Source organism: Schistocerca piceifrons, chromosome X (assembly GCF_021461385.2).
Source record: "Schistocerca piceifrons isolate TAMUIC-IGC-003096 chromosome X, iqSchPice1.1, whole genome shotgun sequence".
In the NCBI taxonomy this organism is placed as follows: domain Eukaryota; kingdom Metazoa; phylum Arthropoda; class Insecta; order Orthoptera; family Acrididae; genus Schistocerca; species Schistocerca piceifrons.
The window spans coordinates 400,927,076-400,948,005 of NC_060149.1; the positions used below are offsets into that span (position 1 = coordinate 400,927,076).

The 20,930-nt window shown below is 50.0% G+C and overlaps 1 protein-coding gene across 2 annotated transcripts in view; it reads left to right on the forward strand.

The window, feature by feature from the left end:
* The window catches only part of LOC124722878, a 169,359-nt gene extending 148,863 nt beyond the window's left edge, over positions 1 to 20,496 (forward strand). For both annotated transcript variants that reach the window (XM_047248014.1, XM_047248015.1), the window contains one exon: positions 19,118 to 20,496. In XM_047248014.1, the coding sequence (XP_047103970.1) occupies positions 19,118 to 19,177 (60 nt within the window). In that variant the 3' untranslated portion in view covers positions 19,178 to 20,496. The remainder of the gene's footprint in view (positions 1 to 19,117) is intronic.
* Positions 20,497 to 20,930: the final 434 nt, after the last annotated feature.

Consider the following 20,930-nt stretch of genomic DNA (forward strand, 5'->3'; position numbering starts at 1 on the left):
CTTGATCGTGCCAAGGTCACATGATGTCCCATTGCAAATATTATTTAAAAAAGTTCAAGAAACTGGAAGTGTGAAGAATAAAATACTCCAATGAAAATGAACAGCAACTGATGGAATAAACAGTTACCTTTTTAGCTGCCGTAACACACAATCCACATGTCACTACAAGGCTGATCGACTGTGGTTGTGGTCTCAGCCAAAGGAGTATCCTGTTAATACCACATTCCAATGTGTTTCATCCTTTTCACATTTTACTCCATCAACAGCTTCATGACAAAGATTTTTAAAATTGGTTAGATTTCTTTGAATGGAGTTTATGAAAACTGCAAAGTGTCTCTATGCAGGATTTAGTTTGCAGATGAAGTTAATCACAGACCATCTTAACTGAACATTTGTAGATTGTTTAATCTGTTAGGAATCACAAAGTGACCTTTACGCTCACCAGAATTAACAACTCTGGACTTCTTTTTGTGGGAGATCATTAAAATGAGATATACATTGAAATACTGACAAATCTTTAAGTCATGAAATGTGTGACATAGGCTTGTGCTGCAATAAGTACATAAAGACCAACATGCAGTATTGTTTGTCTAGAATCACTTTGAAGCAAGTGGACATTTTGAACACTTGGTATGATTGACATAATAATAAACACACAAACTCTACCTGAGCTATGTATTTGCTTACATTCAGCAGAGTAGGGCAGAGCATGAGAGCCCACTCCTGACATCTGGAAAGTAGAGGGAAATTTTAATGGCTGAAGTACTGAGCTTTCGAACACTATATCTTTAACAATGGAACAATGTATGTTGGTTCATGTGCTTTTAAGTTTCTGTGAGGTAGAAGTTTAGTTCTTTCCTCTTTTAAGACTTTTACAGGATAGCTGGATCTTACTTAACCCATAAACTGTAACCACACTGAGATAATTAACTTCAACAGAAGTAAACTAGGAGGGGATAAAGTGAGTACAAATCTTTTATGTAAATTGTTGATACAAAATGGTAGTTGAATTACAGTTTTTTCAGATCTAACAAGATCTTGCTTTTATCAGTTCATGAAGTTGATTTGGAGACATGTTCCATGTGATCCATCTGTTGGATGTGTTTGTTCACCTTGGCTACATACTTTATAGTATATGAGGCAACTAGTCTGTATGCCACCAGCATGTTTCACCCCCTCAGTAATACAATACTTGCAAATGAAAGACTACAATGTATGGGAAGGAATTAAATCCTTCCCTATTTGGTAACCTTTCTTTCTCTTGCTTCTTAGATTGAGTAGAGATAACCTAAGAATAGCTACGTTATCAATATTTTTAGCAAATGCAACCTCGTCTGCTTCCATTATAATTTTTTTTAAAAGTCACGGTGTTGTGCACCAAAAATGCAAAGGTAGTTGTTGTTCTAAGAGGTCATTCTCAAATGAAAAGGAGACCTTTGATATAGTGGCATAGTATGTACCTGGTGTAAGTTAATGCACTTTCTGATGGATAAAATAATAGTTTTTCCATTTGAGCACGAATAGAGAAAAGTTATGATCAGTTTCTAAATTTCTGTTAAGTTTTAGTGTGTGATGGAAATTTATTTGCAGGATGCAGATGTGGAACAGAGAAAATTGCCTAGCATCTTGCAAATATTCTGGTAGTGACAGCACTGCCCCACTCTCCGCCTCCGCCCCACTCTCCGCCTCCGCCCCACTCTCCGCCTCCGCCCCACTCTCCGCCTCCGCCCCACTCTCCGCCTCCGCCCCACTCTCCGCCTCCGCCCCACTCTCCGCCTCCGCCCCACTCTCCGCCTCCGCCCCACTCTCCGCCTCCGCCCCACTCTCCGCCTCCGCCCCACTCTCCGCCTCCGCCCCACTCTCCGCCTCCGCCCCACTCTCCGCCTCCTCCCCACTCTCCGCCCCCCGCCCCACTCTCCGCCTCCTCCCCACTCTCCGCCCCCGCCCCACCCCCCGCCCCACCCTCCGCCCCCGCCCCACCCTCCGCCCCCGCCCCACTCTCCGCCCCCGCCCCACTCTCCGCCCCCGCCCCACTCTCCGCCTCCGCCCCACTCTCCGCCTCCGCCCGACTCTCCGCCTCCGCCCCACTCTCCGCCTCCGCCCCTGCATTCCCTCGCCTGATCCACCCCACCACTCTTGCGTTGCAATTCGCAGTGCCTCGCCATCTTCAGCCCGTGCCACCACTTACACACCATCCTGCAACTCTTTAGCTCCATCAAACCACTCTCTTTACCACTGAGACTTAGCCCTGCCTTTGCGACTTTACCCTGTCATTAAACTTGCCACACCACTGCTCAAATCCTGCTTTGCACTGCCTCCACCCTGGCCCACTCCTCCCACCCTGCTCTATCATGAACCTTGTTTCCTGTCGTGCCTTGACTGTCATTGAGGATGATGGTTGTTGAAGTCTGCATCCTTTGCCATCATTGAAATAATCTGTGTTTGTGCTCTGTCTCTAATGAGCTTGATGTTGATGGGACTTTTAACCCTAAACTCCCATCCTCCCTTCCTTCATTCCTCCCTTCCTCCCTTCCGCATTTTCTTCATTCCTTGTAAGTTCAATCCATGTTGCCTGTAGGACCCATTCCGTTCACACTCTGTACTTCCGATACCTAAATTTAATCATATTCACTCTTTCGATACTCCCTGACGTCTCCTTTCTTCCTTAAATCCCTCCATTCCTCCACTTCTCTCACTGTAAGCCATCCCTTACTGCCGCCTCCCCATTTCTGAGTCAACACTTATGTGCCATCCCATTCTCAGAGTCATCCCTTCAGTCCCCTCCTGTTCTCTGGGCCATCCATTATATTGTCTCCTCATTCGTTTAACCATCACGTATGTTACCACCTCATCCTTTGAGCCATCATTTATATTGCCCCCTCATCCTCTGACCAATCCCTTATGCCCCCCCCCCCACCCACCCCATCCTCACAGCCTTCCCTTATGTTCTGCCATCATCATGTGACCAATCCTGTGTACCCCCCCCTCAATACCTGAGTATTCCCTATATCCCCCCCTCATCATACAAGCCATCTGTTATATCCCCCCTTACCTGAGCTATCTTTTATATCCCCTCACCTCAACCATCCCTTATATACCCCCCTCACCAGAGCCATCCCTTATAACACCCCCCCCCCCTCCCCCAGTCACCTGAGCCAACTTTTACATCCTGCCTTATCTAACTCATCCCTTATGTGCCTCCCTCTTATCACCTGAGCCATCCATTATGTGTGTATTCTCACAGTCAACCTCCGTAAATTCCATCCCCTTTCCCGCTCTTTGGCAACTACCACCACTACTATAATGTACAAACTATTTGCCAATTACTCTTCTTACCATCTAATACCGCCTTTTTGTGAACTGCCATAATTACCATGCCAAACCACTTCTTTGCCAAATGCTGTAATTATGGCACCATTGCCCCCTTCACCTTTTAGCCAGCCTCCCTGATTACCATCTCATACCAATCACTGTAATTACCATCCCGTACCACCTGACATCTTATCCAACCTTCATAATTAGTCCCATACCACCTGACATCTAATCCAACCTTCATAATTAGTGCCATACCACTTGACCTCTTATCCAACCATCATAATTACAGTCCCAACCACCTGACCTGTTCTCCAACCATCATAATTACCTTCCTACACCCTCTCCTGGCCAGCCGCCATACTTGCTGTCCCATACCACTTCCTGCTGTACACTTCATCCCATTCCACCACTTGACCAGCCACTGTACTTTAGGTCCCACACATCATCTTGGTCGGCCGCCGCACTTGCCAGCTCATACCACCTCTGGGCAAGCTGCCGCACTTCCCATCTCATACCACATCTTGGTCAGCCGCCACACGTCCCATCTCACACCACCTCTTGACCTGCTGCTGTACGTTCTGACCCATACCAGCTCTTGGGCAGCCACGTTCCTTCCCATCCAGTACCACCTCTTTCCCTCCAATACCATCAATTGGCGAACCACATTACTTTCTGTCCCATACCACCTCTTGGCCATCTGCTGAACTTTCCATCCCATACCACCTCTTGGTTAGTCGCCGTACTTTCTGACCCATGCTACCTCTTCGATATGCACCTACTTTCCATCCCATACCATCTCTCAGCCAGACACCTTATTTTGTATCCCACACAACCTCGGGGCCACTGGACCCACTTGCTGTTCCATACCACCAGTATGCCAGCAACTGTACTTGCTGCCCCATACCACCAGTATGCCAGCAACTGTACTTGCTGCCCCATACCATCTCTTGGCCAGTTGTCATACTTGCCATCCCATTCTACCTCTTGGCCAGTTGTCCTACTTGCCATCCCATTCTACCTCTTGGCCACCCACCTTACTTGCCGTTTCACACCACCTCTTGGCCAGCCACGTTACTTTCTGTCCCATGTCCCACACCACCTCTTGGCCAGCTGCTGTACTTGCTGTCCCATATCCCTACTTGACATCCCATACCACCTCATGACCAGCCATTATACTTTCCATCCCATACCACTTCTTCACCAACTGCCCTACCTTCTGCCTCATAACACCTCTTCACCAACTGCCATTTCTTTCGTCCCATAAAACCTCTTCTCCAACCACCCTACCTTCTGTCCCATAACACCTCTTCACCAACCACCCTACATTCTGTCCCATAACACCTCTTCACCAACCGCCCTACATTCTGTCCCATAACACCTCTTCACCAACCGCCCTACATTCTGTCCCATAACACCTCTTAGCAGTCAACTGTACTGTCTGCCCTATACCATATCTTGGTTAGCAGCCATACTTTCCGTCCCATAACACCTATTCACCAGCCACCATGCTTTATACCCCGTACCAGCTGCCATAGTTGCTGTCCCATACCACGTCTGTGCCAACTGCCGTACTTGCTGTCACATGTCACCTCTAGAACAGCCGCAGTACTTGAGGTCCCAAGCCACCTCTAGGCTGGCAGTTGTATGTCCTGTCCCATACCACTCATAGGTCAGCCGTTGTACTTCCATTCCCATACAGTCTCTTGGCCAGCCACCTTACTTGCCATCTCCACCACCTCTTTGCCAGCCTCCATACTGTCTGTCCCATACCATGTCTTTTCCAGGTGCAAAACTGTTTGCCCATAGCACAAATTGGCCAGCCACCATATTTGTTGTCCTCTACCCTGTCTTTGCCAATTGATACTCCCTCTGTGCTGTCCCCCACCATTATTTGCCTGGTGTCAGGAGTGCCATCCCCTACCCCCTCATTACCAAACGTGGAGCTTGTCCCGTACTCCCTCATTGCTGTATGTGGGGCTTGCCATTCACTGCCCTCCCCTGCCCTCTCATTGGCAGATGTGTGGCTTGGAGTTCCGTAGTTCCTCATTGCGGGTCATGGGGTCCGCTGTCCCTTGCCCCCTCATTGCCAGACATTGGACTTGCCATTGCATACCACCTCTTGGCCAACTGTTGTACTTTCCCTCACATACCACCTCTTGGCCAGTTGCCACACTTTCCATCCCATACCACCTCTTTGCCAGCCTCTGCACATCTTGTTCCATACCACCTCTTTGCCAGGTGCCATACTTGCTGACCCATACCACATATTGGCCAGGTTCCATACTTACTGTCCCATACCCCCTCTGTATAATTCCACACACTCTCTATGACATCCCCAACCCCTCACTGCTGGTCGTCATGCTTGGCATCTCCTGCCCCTCATTTCCGGAAATGGCGTTAGCCATCCCCTGCCCCCTCACTGCCAGACGTGGGGTTTGCCATCCCCCGCCCCCTCACTGCTGGACATAGAGCTTGCCATTGCTTACTTCCTAATTCCCAGACATGGGGTTGCTGTCCCATAACATCTCTTGTCCAATGTCACCACTCAGCCTCCTGGCATAGTTGCTGTCCCATGCCATTTCCAGGCCAGTCACTGTACATCCTGTCCTATAGCATCTCTATGTCAGCCATGCAGTCAGTACATGCAGTCCCATAGCACATCTTGGCCATCTGTCACACTTTCCAACCTATACCTCCTCTTGGCCAGCTGTCTTATATGCCGTCCAATAACACCTCTTGGTCAGCAATCTTACTTGCCGTCTCACATACGACCTCTTGCCTAGCTATTGACTTTCTTCACGTACCACCTCTTGCCTAGCTTTTGACTTTCTTCACGTACCACCTCTTGCCTAGCTATTGACTTTCTTCACGTACCACCTCTTGCCTAGCTATTGACTTTCTTCACGTACCACCTCTTGCCTATCTTTTGACTTCCTTCACTTACCACCTCTTGCCTGCCCCGCTGACCTTCCATACCATGCCACCTGTTGGTGGGCGACTGTACTTTGTCCCAAGCAACTTCTTGGCCACACCCATACTTCCTGTCCCATACCACTTCGTGGTCAAACGCCATACTTTCTGTCTCATGCCCTATACCATATCTTAGCCAGCTGCCATACTTTTCATCCCACACCACATCATGGCCAGCCACCGTACTTTCTGTCCCGAGCCACCTGCATGTCAGTCATTGTACTTACCCATACACCCTCTAAGCCAGCCACTGTAGTTCCATCCCATACTACATCTATACTAGCTGCCATATTTGCTGACCCACACCACCACTAGGCCAGCTGCCATACCCTGTCCCATACCACCTCTAGGCCAGCTGCCATACCCTGTCCCATACCACCTCTAGGCCAGCTGTTGTACTAGCTGTCCCATACCACCTGTAGGCCAGCTGCTGTACTAGCTGTCCGATACCACCTGTAGTCCAGACGCTGTACTAGCTGTCCCACACCACCTGTAGTCCAGATGCTGTACTAGCTGTCCCACACCACCTGTAGTCCAGATGCTGTACTTGCTGTCCCGTGCCACCTCTGAGCCATTCACATTGCTGTGCAATATTATGTCTTGGCCAGCCACCTTACTTACCCTCTCAGCCACTTCTTGGCCAACCGCTGTACAAGCCATGCCATGCCACCTCCTGGCCAGCCACTGTACAAGCCATGCCATGCCACCTCCTGGCCAGCCACTGTACAAGCCATGCCATGCCACTGTACAAGCCATGCCATGCCATGCCACCTCCTGGCCAGTCACTGTACAAGCCATGCCATACTATCTCCTGGCCAGCCAGTGTACATGACATACCATACCACCTCTTGGCCAAACTCCGTACTATTCATTCCATACCATCTCTTTGCCAGTCACCGTACTTTTTGTCCCATACCTCATATTGGGAAGCCACCATACTTTTTCCATACCCCCTCTTTGGCATTCAATACACCATCTGTGCCCTCTCCTACAATTCATTGCTGGCTGCCAGGCCTGCCATCCCATGCCTCCTTTTTGGTGGTCGTGAGGCTTTTCATCAATCTGCTTGCCACTTGACATCCCATACCCCCTTGTTGCCAGACATGGGGCTTACTTTCTACCCCCCTTCCCCCAACTGCCAAACTTAGGACTTGCCTATTACCCCTTTGTTGCCAGACGTGGGGCTTCCCATCCCCTCCCCCCCTCCCCCCAGATATATGGCCTGCTGTCCCCCAGAACCTCATTGCCGGACATGGGGATTGCCGTCCCTTACCTCCTCATTGGTGGAAGTGGGCCTTGCCTTCCCCTACCTACTCATTGCCGGATGTGGGGCTTGCCCACCTCTTGTCCATGTCACCTCTAGGCCAGCCACTGTAATTGCTTTCCTATGCCGCCTCTAGGCCAGCCACTGTAATTGCTTTTCTATGCTGCCTCTAGGCCAGCCACTGTAATTGCTTTTCTATGCTGCCTCTAGGCCAGCCACTGTAATTGCTTTTCTATGCTGCCTCTAGGCCAGCCACTGTAATTGCTTTCCTATGCTGCCTCCAGGCCAGCCACTGTAATTGCTTTCCTATGCCACGTCTAGGCCAGCCACTGTAATTGCTGTCCCATGCCACCTCTAGGCCAGCCGCTGTACTTCATGTCCCATACCACCTTTAGGTCAGGCATTGTACTTGCTATCCCATACCACCTCAAGGCCAGCTGCTGTACTTGCTGTCCCATACCACCTCAAGGCCAGCTGCTGTACTTGCTGTTCTGTGCCACCTCTAGGCCAGCTGCCATATTCGTGTCCTATACCAACTGCAGGTCAGCCATTGTGCATGCTGTCCCATGCCACGTCTTGGCCAGCCACCATACCTGAGTCCCATACCATCTCTTGGCCAGCCACCATACCTGAGTCCCATACCATCTCTTGGCCAGCCACCATACCTGAGTCCCATACCATCTCTTTGCCAGACACAATACTTTTTTCCTATACCACATATTGGCCAACTGCCATACTTGCTATTACATACCCCCTCTTTGGCATTCCATACACCCTCAATACCGTCCCTTACCCTCATTACCAGCAGCCAGGCCTACTGTCACCTACCTCCTTGTTGCTGGTCATGATGCTTGGAGCCCCCTATGTCCTGCTTGCCAACTGCCCTGCTTGCCTTCCCCTACCCCCTTGTTGCCAGACATGGGGCTTGTCCCCTACCCTCTCATTGCTGGACATGAGGCTTTGCCATTCTCAACCCCCTCATTGCCAGATGTGGGTCTTGCTTTCCGCTAGCCCCTCATTGCTGGACCAGCGGCTTGCCGTACCCTAGCCCAGCATTGTTGGACCAGGGGCTTGCCATCACCTAGACCAGCTTTGCTGGACCAGGGGCTTGCCATCCCCTGGACCAGCTTTGTCCCCTACCACCTCTTTGCTGGATGTGGGGCTTTCTGTCCCCAACCTCCTCATTGATGGATGTGGGGCTTTCTGTCCCCAACCTCCTCATTGCCTACCATGGGGCTTGCCCTCCCCTACCCCTCATTGCTGGCAGAAGGCTGGCCGTACCCTACCCCATCATTGCCAGATGTGGAACTTGCTGTCCCCTACCACCTCTGGGAAAGCTGCCGTACTTTCTGTCCTGCACCACCTCTAGGCCAGCTGCCAAACCTCCTGTCCCATACCATACTTGCTGTCACATACTCTCTCTTTGGCGTTCACACACACTCTATGCCATCCCCTACCCCTCAATGCTGGTCACCAGGCCTAGCATCCCCTACCACCTGAGTGCAGGACATCGAGCTTGTCATCACATATCCCCCATTGCTCGATGTGGGGCTTGCCATCGTCTACTATCTCTTGGCCAGCCACCATAATTTTCATCCCATTCCACCTCTTGGTCATCCACCATACTTCTTGTTCCATACCATCTCTTTGCCATCTGCCTTACTTTTTGTCCAACATGACATATTGCCCAGCTGCCTTACTTGCTGTTCCATACCCCCTCTTTGCATTCCACACACACTCTATGATGTATCCTACCCCTCATTCCTGATTGGCATGCTTGGTGTCACATACCCGCTTATTGCTGGACCTGGGCTTGCTGTCCCATACCTCCTCATTGCTAGAGGTCAGGCTTGCCGTCCCCTGCTGCCTCATGTCCCATACCACCTCTTGGCCACCCGAGGTACCTAGTGTCCCGTACCTTCTTTGCCAGCCTCCATACTTTTCATCTCATACCATTTATTGGCCAGTTGCCATACTTGCTGTCCCATACCCACTCTTTGGCATTCCATACCCCATCTATACCATCCACTACCCCTCATTGCTGGCTGCCGGACTTGCTGTTTCCTACCTTTTTGTTGCTGGTCAAGAGGCTTGGCGTCCCATACTCATTCCCAGACATGGTACTTGTTCACTACCGCATTGTTGCCAGATGTAGGGTTTGCCATTCCCTGCCTCCTAATTGACAGAAACGGGGCTTGCCATCCCATAACACCTCTTGTCCCATGTCTCCTCTTGGCCAGCCACTGTTCTTGCTGTCCCATACAACCTCTAGGCCAGCCACTGTACTTGCCGTCCCATACCACCTCTTGGCCAGCTGCTGTACATGCAGTGTCATACCTCCTCTTGGCCAGCTGCTGTACATGCAGTGTCATACCTCCTCTTGGCCAACTGTCGTACATGCAGTCTCATACTACCTCTTGGCCAGTTGCCGTACATTCCACCCCATAACCCTTCTTGGTCTGCTACCTTATTTGTCGTACCACCTCCTGGTCAGCAATCTTAATTGTGATCTCAACAATCTCTTGTCCAGCCACTGCACATGCTGTCCCATACCACCTCTTGCCCAGCCTCCGTAATGTCCATTCCATACAATCTCTTCTCCAGCCACCTTACGTTTTGTCCCATATCACATATTGACCAGCCACCATACCGGTTGTCTCTTACCCCCTCTTTGGCAGTCAATACACCCTCTGTGTCATCCCCTACCATTCGATACTTTCCGTCTGGCCTGTTGTCACCTGCTCTCTTTTTGGTGGTCACCAGTCTTGGTTCCTCCTACATCCTGATTGCCGGCTGCTGAGCTTGCAGTCCATTACCCCCTGTTTGGTAGACATGGGGCTTGCTTCGTACCCTGTCGTTGTCACACTTAGAGCTTGCCTCCTATCCACTAGTTGCCGGACGTGGTGCTTGTATCCTACCCACTTGTTGTCGGACGTGGTGCTCGCGTCCTACCCACTTGTTGTTGGACGTGGTGCTTGCCTCCTAACCACTTCTTGCTAGACTTATGTCTTCCCATCCCCTACCTCCCTATAGCTGGATATGTGGCTTGCCGTCCCCTACCCCCTATAGCTGGATATGTGGCTTCCTGTCCCCTGCCTTCTCATTGCTGCACATAGGCCTTGTCCTTCCCTACCCCCTCATTGCCGGACATGAGGCTTGCCACCCCTTGTCCCATATCACCTCTAGACCAACCACCGTAGTTGCCTTCCCATGCCACCTCTAGGCCAGCCACTGTGCTTCCTGTCCACTACCCTCCCTAGTTCAGGCATTGTACTTGCTGTCCCATACCAACTAGAGGCCAGCTGCCATATGTCTCTAGGCCAGCTGCTGTACTTGCCGTCCCATACATCTCTAGGCCAGCTGCTGTACTTGCCGTCCCATACATCTCTAGGCCAGCTGCTGTACTTGCCATCCCATACATCTCTAGGCCAGCTGCTGTACTTGCCGTCCCATACATCTCTAGGCCAGCTGCTGTACTTTCTGTTCCAGACATCTGTAGGCCAGCTGTCGTACTTGCTGTTCCATGCCACCTCTAGCCCAGCTGCCACTCTTGCTGTTCCATGCCACCTCTAGCCCAGCTGCCACTCTTGCTGTTCCATGCCACCTCTAGCCCAGCTGCCACTCTTGCTGTTCCATGCCACCTCTAGCCCAGCTGCCACTCTTGCTGTTCCATGCCACCTCTAGCCCAGCTGCCACTCTTGCTGTTCCATGCCACCTCTAGCCCAGCTGCCACTCTTGCTGTTCCATGCCACCTCTAGCGCAGCTGCCACTCTTGCTGTTCCATGCCACCTCTAGCGCAGCTGCCACTCTTGCTGTTCCATGCCACCTCTAGCCCAGCTGCCACTCTTGCTGTTCCATGCCACCTCTAGCCCAGCTGCCACTCTTGCTGTTCCATGCCAACTCTAGCCCAGCTGCCACTCTTGCTGTTCCATGCCAACTCTAGCCCAGCTGCCACTCTTGCTGTTCCATGCCACCTCTAGCCCAGCTGCCACTCTTGCTGTTCCATGCCACCTCTAGCCCAGCTGCCACTCTTGCTGTTCCATGCCAACTCTAGCCCAGCTGCCATATTCCTGTTCTATACCAACTGTAGGTCAGCCATTGTACATTCTGTCCTATACCACCTCTTGGCTAGTCGTCATGCTTTTGAGCCTGTACCACTTCTTGGCCAGCTGCCATTCTTCCTGTCACATGCCCTGTTCAACCTCTTGGCCAATCACCATATGTTCAATCCCATAGCACTTCTTGGCCAGCCGCCATAATTTCCATCCCATAGCACCTGTTGACCAGCCGCCGTACTTTCCATCGCATACCACCTCTTGTCCAGCCACTGTACTTTCCTTCCCATACTGCCACTTAACTAGCCCCCATACTTTCCATCCCATACCACCACTTAGCCAGCCCTCATACTTTCCACACCATACCACCACTTAGCCAGCCCTCATACTTTCCACACCATACCACCACTTAGCCAGCCCTCATACGTTCCATACCATACCACCACTTAGCCAGCCCTCATACTTTCCATACCATACCAGCACTTAGCCAGCCCTCATACTTTCCATACCATACCACCACTTAGCCAGCCCTCATACTTTCCATACCATACCACCACTTAGCCAGCCCTCGTACTTTCCATCCTATACCACCACTTGGCAGCCTCCATATTTTCCATCCCATATCACCACTTGGCCAACCGCCATACTTTTCATCACATGCCCTACTCCACCTCTTGGCCAGCCACCATTCTTTACATCCTATAGCACCTCTTGTCCAGCCACTGTACTTTCCTTCCCATAACACCTCGTGGTCAGCCACCACACTTTCTTTCCCATAACACCTCATGGTCAGCCACCACACTTTCCTTCCCATAACACCTCCTGCTCAGCCACCACACTTTCCTTCCCATAACACCTCGTGGTCAGCCACCACACTTTCTTTCCCATAACACCTCATGGTCAGCCACCACACTTTCCTTCCCATAACACCACCTGCTCAGCCACCACACTTTCCTTCCCATAACACCTCGTGGTCAGCCACCACACTTTCCTTCCCATAACACCTCGTGGTCAGCCACCACACTTTCCTTCCCATAACACCTCATGGTCAGCCACCACACTTTCCTTCCCATAACACCTCATGGCCAGCCGCCAAACTTTCCTTCTTGTAACACCTTGGGGTCAGCCACCACACTTTCTTCCCATAACACCTCATGGCCAGTCGCCACACTTTCCTTCCCATACCATCTCATGGCCAGTCACCACACTTTCCTTCCCATACCATTTCATGGCCAGTCGCCACACTTTCCTTCCCATACCATCTCATGGCCAGTCGCCACACTTTCCTTCCCATACCATCTCATGGCCAGTCGCCACACTTTCCTTCCCATACCATCTCATGGCCAGTCGCCACACTTTCCTTCCCATACCATCTCATGTCCAGTCACCACACTTTCCTTCCCATACCATCTCTTTGCCACCTGCCATACTTTTTGTCCCATACAAATTATTGGCCAGTCGCCATACTTGCTGTCCCATACCCACTCTTTGACGTTCCATACACCATTCCCTACCCTTCATTGCTGTCTGTCGGGCCTGACATTCCCAACCACCTTGCTGCTAGCCACAAGGTTTGGCATCCCATATCCGCTGCTTGTGAGCCACCGGGTTCGGCATCCCCTATCCCATTGTTTCCAGACATGGGGCTTGTCCTCTACTGCCTGCCTTGTTGCCTGACATGGGGCTTGACATCCCCTACTCCCTCATTGCCAGATGTGGGATTTGTCATCCCCTGCCTCCTCATTGCTGGACATAGAGCTTGCCATCCCATACCACCTGTTGTCCCATGTCATCCCTATCCCAGCTGCTGTACTTCCTGTTTCATACCATCTGTAGGCCAGCCACTGTACTTGCTGTCCCATGCCACCTCTAGGCCAGCTGTTTACTTGGTGTCCGATACCACCTGTAGACCAGCTGCCATTATTGCTGTCTCATACCACCTCTTGCCCAACTGCCACACGTTTATCCCATACCACCTGTTGGTCAGCCACTCTTGGCCAGCTGCTTTACTTCCATCCTATACCACTTGGCCAACCACTGTACTGTCTGTCCCCTACTACCTCTTGGCCAGGCACTCTACTGCCCCTCCCATACTGCCTCTTGGCCAGGCACTCTACTGTCCCTCCCATACTGCCTCTTGGCCAGATGGCATACGTGCTGTCCCATACCCCCTCTTTGTCATCCACTACCCCTCACTGCCAGTCACCATGCTTGGCTTCCCCTAACCTCACATTACCTGACCTGAGACTTGCCGTCCCCACCTGCCTCATTGACATGTGGGGCTTGCAGAGCTCTACTGGTACATTGCAGAATATAAGTCTTGCCATAACCTATCCCCTTATTGCCAGATGTGGTTCTTGCCACCCCTTACCACCTCATAGCTGGATGTGGGGCTTGTCTCCCCACCCCTACTGCCTCATTTCCGGATGTGGGGCTTGTCTCCCCACCCCTACTGCCTCATTTCCGGATGTGGGGCTTGGCGTTCCCTACTCCGTCATTGGCAGCTGCCAGCCATGTCATCAGCTACCTCCTGGTTGCCGGCTGCCTTGTGTGCCATACTCTGCTCCTGGTTGCCAGCTGACTGGCTTGCTATTCCCTGAACCTGATTTCTGGCTATGAGACTGGCCGACACATACCGCCCCCATTTCCGTTCCCTGCCCCCTAGTTGGTGCCCCCTGCCCCCTAGTTGGTGCCCCCTGCCCCCTAGTTGGTGCCCCCTGCCCCCTAGTTGGTGCCCCCTGCCCCCTAGTTGGTGCCCCCTGCCCCCTAGTTGGTGCCCCCTGCCCCCTAGTTGGTGCCCCCTGCCCCCTAGTTGGTGCCCCCTGCCCCCTCGTTGGTGCCCCCTGCCCCCTCGTTGGTGCCCCCTGCCCCCTCGTTGGTGCCCCCTGCCCCCTCGTTGGTGCCCCCTGCCCCCTCGTTGGTGCCCCCTGCCCCCTCGTTGGCTATTGCTGTCACCTACCTCCTCATTGTCAGCCATCGGGCTTGGAGATTGCTAGGCCTGTCATCTCCTACTCTCTCATTCTGAGCTACTCGGAGTGCAGGTCACCTGGCTTGCCTTCCCCAACTCCTCACTGCCAGCCACTGGGCTTGCCTTTGCCTACCCCTTCTTTACCAGCTGCTGTGCTTGCGCTCACCCACCCCTTCATTATGGACCACCAGGCTTGCTGTCACCTACCACATCATTATCAGCCCCTGGGCTTGCTGTCAATTGCGAACTGTTGGCTACCGGGCTTGTCATCCCCTACCAGCTGGATTCTGGGCTTGCTGTCATCTACCCCTTCATTATCGGCCCCTTGGCTTCCTGTCACTTGCTTTCTTGCTGCTGGCTGTCGAGTTTGCTGTCCCCTACCGCCTCATTGCCAGGTTTGCTGTCCCCTACCGCCTCATTGCCAGGTTTGCTGTCCCCTACCGCCTCATTGCCAGGTTTGCTGTCCCCTACCGCCTCATTGCCAGGTTTGCTGTCCCCTACCGCCTCATTGCCAGGTTTGCTGTCCCCTACCGCCTCATTGCCAGGTTTGCTGTCCCCTACCGCCTCATTGCCAGGTTTGCTGTCCCCTACCGCCTCATTGTCAGGTTTGCTGTCCCCTACCACCTCATTGCCAGGTTTGCTGTCCCCTACCGCCTCATTGCCAGGTTCGATGCCCCCTACCACACCCCTCCTTCCCCAGCTGCTATAAAAGGCGCCCCAGCCCCCTTCTCCAACCACAACAAAAGGCACCCCACCCCCTTCCCCAGCCGCGACAAAAGGCGCCCCACCCACCTTCCGCAGCTGCAACACAAGCTACCCCATCCTACTTTGCCAGCTGCCACTCCTGACACCCTACCTATGCTCTCAGGCTGCCATCCACAACAAGAACACACAATTGCATTCACCTCCAACAGATCTGATGGACTTGACTCCACCTTCATCAAGCCTCCACCCAGCCGGGCCCCACGCCGTCACCTCCACCCGGCCGCGCCGTCGCTTTCACCCGGCCGGGCCCCGCGCCGTTGCCTCCACCCGGCCGGGCCCTGTGCCGTCGCCTCCAACCGGCCGGGCCCCTCGCCGTCGCATCCAACCAGCCGGGCCCCTCGCCGTCGCCTCCGCCCGGCCGTGCCCCTCGCCGTCGCCTCCGCCCGGCCGGGCCCCGCGCCGCCACAGCCACTGCTCATTGTCAATTCCTGCTCCCTCCCCAATTGGGCCTCACTGCTTGAATCCCAGCTTCAAGCCTTACATCAGAGGTGCTCAATGCAATGCAGTCACACTGGTGGCACTCAACACCAACCCATGCCCTGACTGGTGGCACTCAACACCAACTGGTGCTCAGCATCAACTGTTGCTCACCCCAGTGATACTGATCCCCAATCAGTGCACGCATACCTGTCAGTACTTCCCCCATCGGTGCTCTTGATGCTTTGCTCCGTGCAATCGGTGCTCGACTGTTGGCACTTGCCCCAATTTCTGATTGTGGCAGTCTCACACACCCCAATTGGTAGTTCTGGTGCTACCTACCTCATTCGTTGCTCGTGATGGTCTCGCCCACCCTGATTGTTGGTCATGGTTTTGACGTTCACACCGCTGATCATGTCGGTGGCGCCCTCCCTGATCTCTGGTCGTGGCGGTGGTGCCCAGCCCAATTGCTGGTCATGGTGGTGGCGCCCAGCCCAGTCACTAGGCCTGGCGGTGGCACCTAGCCCGATCGCTGGTTGTGGCAGTGGCGCCCAGCCTGATCGCTGGTCGTGGTGGTGGCGCACAGCTGGATCGCTGGTCATGGCTGTGGCCCCCACCCAGATCAGTTGTGGATGTTGTGCCCAACCCGTTAAACCTCCCACTTCATCTCTCGTTTTTTGTTGAGTCTCCCCCAAAGGCAACACAAATCTTATAAGAGGGACTGTGACACCTGTACCCTAAGGCCAACATGTTTCTGGGTAGACCTCCTCCAACAACACACCTATTGTCACGATACCCTGCGCCAACACACCTATCATCAGAGGCCACAGGGTGGCTGCCACGACCATGAAACCTCGCTACAGCCCCCACGACTGCTCCTCCCACTAATTGTTTCCCCACACCACCCCTGCTACATGATAGACCATCAAAACCTTCATGCCTGCAAGTCCGTCCTACCCTGCCCCACACCTTTCTTAACCAACCCCATGTCTCTCAAACCCCTACCCAATTCCTGCATGCCCAATCCCCCAGAGTCTCACGTGACTACCGCTTGCCAAGACCTGCTTAACTACCCCCACAGTCATTCATGACTACACCTTTGAGTCCTGCGTGACTTGCTCCAGTCCTGCCTCCCAACCTTACAAACCATGCACCATCAAGAACCCCTTACCATTCCCCCAAGCCCCTCGTGCCAGTGCCCCAGCACACAACCTCTTCAGGCCCCTGGCCTCATAAAGCAGCTTGGGATACTAGTCCCCCTTAAGTTGATTGGGACCTCTTGACCCCCACCACAAAAGCCACTCAGGCCTCCATCAGGCCTTCCCAACCGAGGTGCTCAGCCCCCTGATTAGTATGCTCCTGCAACCAACCGCTAAGCAAGCTGCTCGAGCCCTAAAGCCCTTCCCCTACCCAATTCCTGCATGCCCAACCCCCAAAGTCCCACGTGACTATGGCGTGACCACTCCCAGAGTCTGGTACAACTACAACCCCTGTCATCCGAGAGTACGACCCCTATCATGTGCGACTACCCCCAAACCCTCACGTGCGTCTACCCCCCGGTCCTGTGTTTCTCCCTCCCAACCTTTTGCATCATCCACCATCAAGAACCCCTTCTGTCCCCCCCAGGCCCCTTGTGCCAATGCCGCAGCACCCAAGCTGTTCAGGCAAGGTGCTCATACCCTCAAGCCCTACCCTGCCCAGGGTGACTGTGCCCTCGAGCCTGGAGCCCGCCCGGACCGTTCATGCCTCTGGGCCCGTACCCTGCCTGGGCCGGTCGTGGCCCTGGGCCCTGCCCAGACCGGTTGTGGCCCCGGGCCCAGGCCGGTGACACGGGCTGACACACACCGGTGGCCCCTGTGACCACCCATTCCATGCCCCGTCCCAGTGACTTGTGGTCCACTGCCTGCTGCAATGTAGACACCTGTGCTGCACCACACCCAAGTCACCTTCTGTCAACCAGCTCCTCCGAACCCAGTCCTCTGTCACTCTTACTTCTCTAGTGGCGCCATTTCCATTGATAAATGGAAAATAATTATGCCTGTTTTGTGTTCCAGACTGACACACTCATTTTTTGTCAAGTCCATATAAAATTTTTCTGCCTCAAATGTAGTTTTATTGTGTTATTTGTGCCTTTACCTGTTCTAATCTTCACTTAAGTTTTGTTAAACTAAGTTTTAATTTTTTATCATAATTTAGAAATTTCTGATTAATTAATGCCTGCTTTTTTCTGCTACCAACCGGAGCTGTATGTAACAAGGCAGTGATGTAAGCTCTGGAGAAATGTAGTATTTCAGCAACATGGTGGTTGGTCTTCTGACAATTTTCACTGGCATATTGCATTTTGCACAGGAAATACTTCACGGTATTGGCAGTATCCTCTTTTTCTCTCCCCCATGCCTCATGAATCACCAGTTCTCTCTATTTACAGCCAACAGTGCTAGGAAATGCTTCACATAGGTACATAGTTTTCAATTCTAATCTTATTAAATTAATATACACACAACACTATCACCCACTCACACTCATTTAGTATTTATTGTTTGTACTTTGTATTCCATAATTGACATCACAATTGAAAATTGTTCCTTGCGTGCAGAAAGGTAAAAAAGAGTTAATGCTGAATACTAACTCTGTTTAACATGCAACATACAGAATCCACGAAATGGTGCCTTTAGCTTAAAGATGTAAGGAATCTTAAAAGCTCGTAGGAGATGATGAAATGCTAAGTGGTGAAAAAAGTTTGACTCTTTGAGCAAACATATGGGAACAGCTTGTTATTCTTTGCATTATAGTTGCCTGAATAGCAGGCAGTTTAAACACCAGATGACATTTTGATGCTACCACTTTACTCCAGAATGATGGCAATGGAAGTAACATAGTAGGTTTCAACTCTCTCTGTCTCTCTCTCTCTCTCTCTCTCTCTCTCTCTCTCTCTCTCTCTCTCTCTCTCTCTCTGTCAGGCATGTGTGGCATTATAGGTATTGATAGAATGACTGTACTGCAGGAGACAAAGTTTTTTGTAGCACAGGACTAATTGCAAATTTGATAAGTCATTTTTTTATTCCAGTTGTCAATCTCATAACAATTATGACTGTTCTTATTTTGATGTTCTCAACTAAGTTTTTTTGTGAACATTATTTTATGACACAGTATGTGGGAATAGGCACACATGCACATATGTATGAAAATGACTTGTATTTGAAAATGCATGGCTCTTCTTTTTTTTTTTATTTGCTTGCAAATTGTTGGACTTCATAAAATTTAATGACCTGACAAACTGTTCAACCAGTATAGTTAATAGTAAATACATTTTCTACTTCATGTTTAATTTCGTTACATGTATTGTTTCTTTCACTGTTTCAGGGAAAACTGGTAACCATTCATCTCAAAAGGCCACCATTTACTATAAACCTGCAGTTGTAAATGTCCAGCAGTACATATCGAGACCAGATTTGATTGTTTCCAAAGTCACCATAATATTCAATTACGGGGACAGCATGAGCTCTGTTCCTCTTTGAGCTCTCTTTTACCAACTACCCACCTACTTTCTATCTTGTGCTCCTCTTTTTTTTTCTTTATATTTACAATATGGTTGCACGTGTTTCTCATTTAATACATTTACTTTCTCCTTTATGGGTGCTTTGCTTCCCTCTCGTGGTTTTAAAACACTACTAAACGGACCATTCTCACTCCATTTTCTTTAAATCTTCATTCCATTATCTAGAAACCTTTCTCTTTCCTATTCTCTTCTCAAAATTTTTATCACAACTGTATTCCATTTCCCAGTCGCATACTGTAAACACACACTATAAGAATACTTTACAATTAAAGAAAAATTAATTACGATTGTGTTATTGAGTGGCCACTTCCTAATTTCTCCATCTCATCTCTTATGTACACTTTAAAAGAAAAGTTGTGTATCTCAAATATTTCCACAGAACATAAGTTAGCTAACTTGTTATCATTGAAGAGACGAAGAAATTGACGAATCAGCTCTATAATAATAGACTGTTCTTCCAGATATTGTATATAATGGTTTAGCAGCTTTTTTGGAACTATAATCCATGTGTTTGTAATATTCATGATTTTGAAAATTTGTATTTTGTTTTGAATTCTGTAAAAATCGAGAATTATAAAATTGGAGTGGTTGTAAAGTTTTCATATAAAGATGAGATAATGACAAGTGCGTAAATGAGAACTGCAACATGGGAGCTTTGTGTCAGATGAAATAGCTTTTTCAGTACTTGGTTTTGGGCTTACACAAATGTTAGTATGTGAGCTACATGCTGAGTGATTATCTTTAGTCATTCTGTTGTTTGTATTCTTCCAAGGGGGTTACAGTATTATATCAATATTTTCATGATTATTCATAGTCTAATTTTATGTAATGTAATCGGTTACAGATAATTTTCTTATGTGAATTTACTTTTGATGTAAGTGGTGTTAACAATCCTAATAACTTACTTTACTGATAATTTTCTTTACCGCTTAATGATGACTGAATGTTCTCAGTAATAGAAGTACCCATTCCTCCTCTAATTGAACGTAAATTCTGAGGAAGTAAGTGACGCTATTGACATGAATTCTCATAATCTCACACAGTTATAAATAATATTTTTAACTTCTCATTAAACATTGCACATAATTCACATCTATTTATTAGTTGCTGTGATTGCAGTTACCTGTTATACTTTTGGATATTTTTACTAAATGTGGCTGGTATGTTAGTTGCAATGTCATCAGTTTCTGTGATAATTGATTTTTAAAGAATATTTCTGAGTATTTTTATTAAATGCTTATGTAATTTTGTTGACATTTCCTAAACTGCTGTGATATTTTTTATTTAAGTCATACTAATAAACTACAAAATCTCTGAATTTAAATATGTATTTCAGTGTGGCTAAATAATTTTTCATTTGCTTTGTAATATGGTGGTATCCAGAGGGAAGCTTTGCCAATTAATAGAATAACTGCACTGGAAGTTGTCGCCAATGTAATTCTGATAACCTCGTATCTCACTACTCATTCAATGTCATATCAAAAAGTGCTACAGATTTATTTGAAATTAAATATGCATGTACTATTCATAAATAGTGACACAAGCAATTTTCTCCACTTTGTTGACCATAAGTCACTGAGTAATGAGTGCTTAAAATGAAAAAAAAAATGAAAAAAA